Source organism: Galeopterus variegatus, unplaced genomic scaffold, assembly GCF_000696425.1.
Source record: "Galeopterus variegatus unplaced genomic scaffold, G_variegatus-3.0.2 Scaffold7416, whole genome shotgun sequence".
Lineage (NCBI taxonomy): Eukaryota > Metazoa > Chordata > Mammalia > Dermoptera > Cynocephalidae > Galeopterus > Galeopterus variegatus.
The window spans coordinates 60,157-69,686 of NW_007733527.1; the positions used below are offsets into that span (position 1 = coordinate 60,157).

General features: G+C 35.7%; 1 protein-coding gene across 1 annotated transcript in view; it reads right to left on the minus strand.

The window, feature by feature from the left end:
* Nucleotides 1–9,530, minus strand: part of TAF4B (TAF4b RNA polymerase II, TATA box binding protein (TBP)-associated factor, 105kDa) — a gene marked incomplete at its 3' end in the record, with an annotated part of 116,173 nt that overhangs the window by 37,591 nt on the left and 69,052 nt on the right. The window contains 1 exon segment of the mRNA XM_008591935.1: nt 882–1,051. Coding sequence (XP_008590157.1) covers nt 882–1,051 — 170 coding nt within the window.

The following is a 9,530-nucleotide window of genomic DNA, read 5'->3' on the forward strand; positions in this document are numbered from 1 at the left end:
CGAACCCTCGGACGGGAGCGCTGCCACACTTCCCAAGCGGCGCACTATAGCAGTGCACCACCGGGCCGGCCCGAGAAAATTCTAATTTCTAATAACTCAATTCTTTTAAGAGAAGGGTTGTTTTAAATTTTGTGGTGAGATATATCCAGTGCGCCACCGGGCCGGCCCGAGAAAACTCTAATTTCTAATAACTCAATTCTTTTAAGAGAAGGGTTGTTTTAAATTTTGTGGTGAGATAAGGAAAAATGTACTTACTCTCCATGGCTGTTCCTAAAGGAAAAATGTACTTACTCTCACTGGCTGTTCCTATATGAGGGTACTTCAAAAAGTTCATGGAAAAACTCATATTACCTTTTTTTTGGCAGCTGGCCAGTATGGAGATCCAAACCCTTGACCTTGGTGTTATGACACCACACTCTAAGCAACTGAGCTTACTGGCCAGCCCAGACTTTTAATTCCATTTTCCCACAAACTTTATGAAGTACCTTTGTATGTCATAAACACAAACATGTAACATATGTGCACCTTTGTACACATACATGCCTAAAGGCCAACCAAGGAAGGAACGGGACAGAAAAATAAATGGTGTACCATATTATATACTTATTAAAAGTACATGCAACTATTCCTTCATTAAGAAATATGAATAAAATATTAACTTCTATTATTTAAGCTCAAAACTAGGTTATATGATTTAAGTTATATTAATAATTTTAAAAATAAAATACTTCTTTCTATAACACTCAGGAAATCTTGATTATTTCTAGAGCCCTATTTAAGCCTCAGTTTCAGGACAACCAACCCAGGCTGTCTCTTTTGATAACATTTTTTCCCTCAAACAGAAATTCCTATCATGTCAATAATTATAAGTCTGTACTCACCAATGTCTAAAATTCTCTTTTGTAGAGCTCCAATAAAAAGAAATGGTTCATCTGTACATGACTGAATGTGTGTGCCAACCAATTCAGAGTTTCTTGCTAAGATGCAGGCATTTTCTTCATTGAGGTTGACCCCTGCCATGGAAGTCACATCATTGATGTCATCTTCATCTCTAATGGAAAAAAAAAATTATAGTTTTTTGGTGTGGGGAGTATATGTGTGTGTGTATGTGTGTATGTGTGTGAGAGAGAGAGAATGACTGATTTCAGACAGCAGAAGTATTACAGATCTCTCCTTGCAACTAATAACATTATTTTACTTAATTCATTCACTCAAGAGGAGATTGAATAGGCTATCTTTCCCCACAAGCCTGTAAATTTAACCGGTTTCTCTAACCATTAGTGCACATTTAATATCAGAAAGATAACCAGAAGAATCTTTGTCTTCTGGGGCCCACCTCTCTCTCTCTCTGGTAAATGAGATATATCAAAAGGGATTCCGAGTTACACTAAGTCATTGACAGACCCTCTGAAACGAAAGACAAAAAAATGAAAACAGATATTGTATATTGTTTTCCTCTAAGATGGTTAAAAGCCCCTCAGATTTCCCCAGTGCACTCCACAGTTCCACTGAGGGGGAGGAGAAATGTACCAGTTCTGAAAGGTCTGTACCCACCACATAAAGGACCTTGAAAAGAAACTTACGAGACTACTATTCTGAAACCAAATGGTTACAGTTAGTTTTGTTTTTCTGCTTCAGCCTTTTGGTGTGCTCCATCAGTACCAATTGAATTCATTAAACTACCCCAAGCAATTGGCTGCAAAGGGCCTATATATAAAATATAAAGTTGCACGCACCCACACACGTACATATACACACATATACACACATGTATGAGACATACATATGAAATACGAAATATGTTTGGACTCCTTGCTTTGTACCAACAAAATTAAAAAGTTGTTTTTAATCTAACAGAATTGCTACATTGCTACAGCACTAAGATGAGTATACATATTTGAGGGTAGAGCAAACCACATTACTTTCCTGTTCAAAAACCTTTCGTTCAAGTCCTTCCAGGTAATGACCCCAGTTGAGCACTCTTCCCTGCTCCCATTACGCACTTATCAAACAGCTCCTACTGATTCTGGCCTTAGTTCTGGTTATTCCCTTTCTGTTCATCTTCAACTTCCCTTGCTTTCTTATGTTTCAGCTGTCGAAGCCTTATCTCAACACCAGGCCCACTTCAAATGCCTGCTTTAGAAATGCGCTTTTTTGTGTGTGTGTACTTTTAAATCATTTATCCAATTGCTACAACTTTTGAACTTCTGGGAGTACATCTTTGTCTCTGTTACAGTTGGTCTCACTCTGTCTTCTAATAGTCAATGTGTTTGCCCTCAAGTCTAATTAGACTAATTTTATTAAACCTATTAATCATCTTTATCACCTATCATCCTTAACACAGTAGTTTGCAAATCTCATCTAAATATTTAAGGAATTTCTATGTGCTCAGAGCAGTGTGCTGTTTATTACAACATACTAAGAAGCAGTAGATCGGTGGGTTAAAATGAGGGTTCTGAGTCAATCTGCTTACCCTGGAATCCTGACTCTACCACTTATTATCTATGTGAAATAAAGCAGTTAACCTCTCTAAAACTTCATCTTCAGTAAAATGGGGACAACAATAGTCCCTACTCTTAGACTGAGGATTGAAGGAAGTAATTCATGTCATAGAAAAAGGAATTACCTTAATATAAAGAGCACCTATAAATAACCAAGGAGAAAAACAATGGTCCAATAGAAAAATGGACAAAGAGTATGAATATTAGTTAATAGAAAATAATGACTCTGGGCTGGCCCGGTGGTGCACTGCTACAGTGCGCCGCTTGGGAGCGCGACGGCGCTTCCGCCGAGGGTTCGGATCCCACATACAGACCGGTTCCCGCTCACTGGCTGAGCGAGGTGCGGGTGCAACACTGAGGGTTGCGATCCCGTTGCCGGTCCCGGCCCGGTACGGGCACGACACTGAGGGTTGCAATCCGTTGCCGGACACAAAAAAAGACAAAAAAAGGAAAAAAAAAAAAAATAGAAAATAATGACTCATAGATGTTCTATCCCACTCATAACAGAAATATAATTTTTTACCTATTAGATTGGCAAAATGTTTTTAAAGTTCAACAGAACACATGGAAATAAACTATCTTCAGCTTTGTTGCTGAAAGTATAATACAATCTCCATAAAGGGCTATTTGGCATTATCTGACTATTTAAAATGAATAAACTGCTGTTCTTAGAAATTATATGAAATGATAGTCACTGCAGCTTTGTTTTCCTAGTACAAAGCAATGAAAACAACCTAAACATCCATCATTATGGAACTTTATTAAAAATATCAAATCACAATGAATATATACTAATATGGGACAATCTCTAACATTTATCACAATTAAGTGGTAAAAGCCAAAATGCAAAACATTATATCGTATATTACCATCCGTGTTGAAAAGACTGTTATCTAGAGAGCCCTACTTTGTCACGTACCATCAATAAAGTATGCTATACAAAAAAAGAATAAGAAAAAAAGACTGTATCTAGAAAGATACACAAGAAACTGGTAACAGTGGTTGGCTCTAGGCTGGGAACCTGGCTAGCAGAGGGGAAAAAAAGTGAGGGAAAGCCTTATTTTTACCACTGCATACCCTTTTGTACCTTTTGAATTTTGTGCAAAATGTGTAAGTAATGTGTTTTAAGATATAAACAAAACTTAATTTTAAGAAGATCAAGTTCTTCCTTACATTACTAATCACTGGTAAAATAACATTGCCTTCAATATTCTTTTTTCATCTCTCTCAGGTGTGGCCTCTCTACTTGACCACAGCATATCAGTAAACTCATAGAACACCCTGTTTATTCCTCTTTCTATGCTTTGTTTTGTTTCTTAAGTTATTTTTCTCATGGGAAACTCCCATCTTTCTTCTTATTAACACAAATGTAGCACAGCCTACTGCAGTATTTCTCAAACTTTAGTGTTTTTAGGAACCAACTAGAAAGTATATTCAAAATGGTCTCATAGCTAAACACACACCCATACAGCACCCATGATTCTCATCCAGTAGGTCTATAATAGAGACCACAAGTCTGGAGTTTTCTAACAAGCACACTAAGCTGATCATGACACAGATGGTCTGGCGACCATACCTGGAAAAATACTGAGCTATAAGAATTAACAGTACTGATACCAGAGTTAATGAGGACAAGGTTTCAGTATTTGTTCTGACAATTATCAACAGGATGACTGTGGACAAGTTTCTTCCAATCTCTACTCATCAATCCCCACTCATCAATCCCCTTATATGTAAAATGGGGGTAAAACTGTACCTACCATGTGATTTTGAATAAAAACTGTGTTAGAAACTACAACTGTATTAGAAACTAAAATTGATTATTATTTATCCACTGAAAAATAACAAGCCCATTATATGTGAACATAAGTAACATTTTTGTAAACTAACAATACCAAAATAAAAAATAATTAGTAAGAATAGTGTCGTTGTCTTCACAAATCTCTTTAAAATTCACTGGTTGTCTTCCACTTTGAATGGATTTTTTACCCATGTACGGTATTTTGGCATGCATTGGTACTTTGGAAAATATTGGTTCACTGAATTACACAGACCTTCCGAATTTAGACTCACTATACTTAATCAAAAATCTCATGTTAAAAAAATGAAAAAGAAAACAAAACAAAAATCACATGTTAATATCTCTAAAATGAAAAAGAAAACAAAACAAAAATCACATGTTAATACCTAAAATGAAAAAGAAAAAACAAAAATCACATGTTAATATCTCTACCAATCAGATCAGAAAATCTAAGCATTAGAAATAGAACTTCCAGGGCTGGCTCATGGCTCACTTAGGAGAGCGTGGTGCTGACAACACCAAGTCAAGGGTTAAAATCCCCTTATGGGTCATCTTTTAAAAAAAAAAAAAAAGAAAGAAAGAAAAGAAATATAACTTCCTTAGGATCCAGCAATCCCACTACTGAGTATTTATCCAAAGGAAAGGAAATTAGTATACCAAAGAGGTATCTGCACCCCCATGTTTATTGTAGCACTGTTCACAATAGCCAGGATATGGCATCAACCCGAGTGTCCATCGACAGATGAATGGATAAAGAAAATGTGGTATATATATACACAATGGAATACTACTTGGCCATTAAAAAAAAAAAAAAAAAAGAAAGAAATCCTGTCATTTACAGCAACATGGATGAGCCTGGAAGACACTGTGTTAAGTGACATAAGTCAGGCACAGAAAGATAAATGTCACATGATCTCACCCATATGTGGGAGCTAAAAAAAAAGTTGAGCTTATAGAAGGAGAGAGTAGAATTGTGGTTACTAGAGGCAGGAGAGGGTAGGCAGTGGGGGTAAATGAGGAGGTTGGTTAATGGATTACAAAATTACAGTTAGATAGGAAAAAACAAGTTCTGGTGGTCTACAGTAGTGCTAGGTGTCTATAATTTATTGAATGTTTTCAAATGGCTAGAAGAGAGGAGCTCAAATGCTCTCATCACAAAGAAATAATAAAATTTTAAAGTGATGGGTATAATTACCCTGATTTGATCATCACACACTGTATACATGTATTGAAATATAACTCTGTACCCCATAAATATGTACAATTACTATGCATCAATTTTTTAAAGTAAATTTTAAAAATCTAAGTATTGGAAAGCTGTGAGACTCACAGTTGTGGATATAACTTTTCCAAAATTTTAATTTTTGTTTGAAAGCTCAAATTTTATCATTGGCAAAAGATACTGTCAGGTTTTTCCCCTGAAGTGACAAATTCACTTGATTCATTTTCATGAAAATATCTGTTAAATACCCAAGTCAAAATAACTATAGTTTGTCAGTTGTTCTTTCAAGTAAAAATAGTGATCCATGAAAAAAGCAGTCAGCTCTGCTCGCAACTTAAACACTAGCACAAGAACTGGTATTGAGACAGCCACTGGACTATGGCATGCAGAAGAGCTTTATACAAACTTCCCATCTTTTTGTACAGAATATTAAAAGGTATGTACACAAGACTTGAGGCTTAATAAACTAATAATTTACGTTGCCTAATTAAGAACATTTTTTGTAAAACTCCTTTTCTTTTCTTTTTATTTACCACAAGTGTGTGAGGGTAAAGAACAAGTGGCTATAGTATGGATTGGTGCCACTGTCAGGGTCTATGCTAAGGTGACAAAGTTTTACTACCATGGCTTTTGAACCACCAATACAAAAAACACATTGAAAAAGGCTATTATGATGATGCTGATGATGTTCTGACCTTGCAAACCCCCTGGAATAGTCTCAGTTTCAAAACTCTTTTCTGCAGACCATTATTTTGAGACCTGTACTTATACTTCCTAAAACTGTCGTGAATGTCAGAAATATTATAAGGGTTTTTAAAGTATAGATTCCTGTCATGCCCAGTCTCCAGAGATTTCATTCTGGATATTCCCCAGATTCCTACACTAGCAAACACTTACAAATTGCTTTAGAAGTATCTACCAGCTCTTTTCCTATATTTATATATTTTCAATTAGATTATTAATCATGTTAAGAAATTTTTAGTATAAATCACACTTCAACATTATCACTGTATCTTGGCTTTGATCCTTCTTGAGAATGCTCATGACAAATAAGTAAGAATATCCTTTTCTCCTGCCCACATAAATTCAACTTTCACTTCACAGTGTACCTAACTATAATGTCGCTCTTTCTCAGTCCATTCTGCTCATAAGTTCGAAGATAATTTTCCCTGACCATCATTTTACTATGACAAAATGTGACTAAAATTTTTGAAAAACTTCACAATCTCATCTCTAAGTCTTCACTCATGTAACTCCCCTGTGTGTAATGTTCAAGAAACTAGTTTTCATCAAGATCTTGCATAAGACCTCTTTATTGAATTTTAAACCTATGTCCTAATCTGGGCATGGCTCACATGGATGTTTCCTCCTTGTCTCTCTTCTAACTCCAAGATGAGAGGTATTTTTGGTCACCAGAGAGTATTTCCTCTCTTTTTAAAATCCCTGACCTGAAATGATTAACCATCAGATCATATATTATGTAACCAAGACATATTATTGATAAACTTGTTCACAAAAGGACAAATAGACTCTTAACAAATACACGAAACAGTTACACACAATCAAAGGTACACCCATGTTCAAGTTACACTAGGCAATCTGATTCCTACAATATGGAAAGAATGGACAATTTAAAAATTGGTGGATTAATACTTTCTATGCAAACAGCATGTAATCTTATATTTTCTAAAAATGTCTTTTTAAAGAAAATAATAAAATCACACTAAATCCCTAGGTGTTAAAATATCTTCACTACCAGAAATAATATGCATTATTTATCCACAAATATTTTGTGTCCTTAAAACATAAGAACTCTAAAAAAATTTAATCATAAAGCATTATCAAAAAATCAGTATTATGGGCCGGCCCGGTGGCGCACTGCTACAGTGCGCTGCTTGGGAGTGCGGCAGCGCTCCCACCAAGGGTTCAGATCCCACATACAGACCGGCCGCTCACTGGCTGAGCGAGGTACGGGAGCAACACCGAGGGTTGCGATCCCGTTGCTGGTCCTGGTCCAGTACGGGCGCGACACTGAGGGTTGCGATCCGTTGCCGGTCACGAAAAAAGACAAAAAGGAAAAAAAAAAATCAGTATTATTATCACTGAATACCCAGTCAGTTAGAATAGGATTAAACATACAAATATGCAGAGGTACTAATAATATTTGTCACTTCCGATTCTGAAATATTATGATAAAACATGAATCTCTGGCACCCTCTGGTGTTTAAGCACTATATAGCTTCCTACATTCATGCCAGCTGTACTGACAAGTACAACAGAAAATACAATTTTCTGAGTGGAAAAAGCCACAAATAAACCAAAACAAACAAACAAACAAACAAAAAATTTAAGTTAACCAGGTAGTCCTGAAAAAATAAGCAGATATCACTCTATTATTAAACCTCATCCAGTTTAGTCAAGACAAGATCTAATGCCATACACTACTATGCACTCTTATTTAACAAGAGTCAACATCAATAGGCTAGCCAGTTAGCTCAGTTGGTTAGAGAACAGCCTTATAACACCAAGGTCATGGGTTCCCTGTACTGACCAGCCACCAAAACAAACAAAAAAAAAGTCAACATCGAGGGTGTATTTTAAGCTTTATTTTAATAATAACTAAAGTTGCACTGATGAGTATCCAGAAAAGCAAATTTAAACAAAAAAAGACATCACTATGAAAAGATATGCATAAAGCCATATATGATCTGAATTACTAGAAAGTATTGTTCAAAAATGAATTGAATCCTAGTTCAAAAGTAAAGTATCTAAAAAATAGCTAAGATTACAAATACTTCTATTCTCTTTTCAAAACTCATTATTTCAGCAAATATTTATATGTTTATTATGAACCAGGCATTGTTCTAAGCACTAAGCATACATACAATATTAAACAATAGTCATTGTAAACCCCCATATAAAATTTAAAGAGGGGAGGAAAAACATGAAAGGTAAACAAATAAGTGAACAAGATAATTTTACATAAGTGCCTTAAGACAGCAGATGTGACCAAGGAAGCTACTTTACATTGGTTGGCCAAGCAAAGCCTTTCTAAGGAGGTAACTTGAAAATACGAAGGACCAGGAGATAGAGAAGTCAGTGCATCCCCATCTACAACTGTACAGTGGGAAAGTGACTAGTATGTCTGAAGAACAAGGAGCACAGGCCCCTAAGACCATGGAACGTGATACCTGCAAGTTAGACTACTTCCAGTTTTCCTGAATTTGAGAACGAATATTCTATCTTCCTTATGCAACTGTTTTTCAGTTTTTCTGTTACCTACAACCTTACCGAATTCTAACAGTTATAACTATGGCTCTGGATGAGACTCTTTCACATCATAAAAAAGTCAATTCTTCCCCCCAAATTAACTTAGTCACATAATCTCAATAGAAAATTTTCATGGAACTTCCATGTTTATTCTAAAATTAATGCACAAGAGAAAAATAACATATAAAATCAGGATACCCCTGATAAAAAGTATACAAAAAGAGGATTTAAAAAATAAACAATGACATTCCAATAATCAGATATAAAAATAAATAGTGACATTCTAATAATCAAAAACACCAAAATATTAACAAAAAGAAAAAAAACATGTCACTAAAATGAAATATACCCCTATATAGATGGGATCTTACTATAACATAAAGGTGGCATTTCACATCAGAAAAGTAAGGATAATAAACTCTTTAGTAACTACTGTTCAGAAGAGCAATCTATTTGAGAAAAAGTCTCTTTCAGACATTTACAAAGATAAAATCAAGAATTACTGAAGATGTAAAGGTAAATATGCACATGTGAGCTAAGTGTGTATAGATATCTCTGAAGAAAATATAGGAGTACTTCATTACAAGCTCACAATAAAGAAGGATTTCTCGGGCCAGCCCGGTGGCTCACTCGGGAGAGTGCGGTGCTGATAACACCAAGGCCCCGGGTTCGGATCCCATATAGGGATAGCCGGTTCGCTCACTGGCTGAGCGTGGTGCTGACAACACCAAGTCAA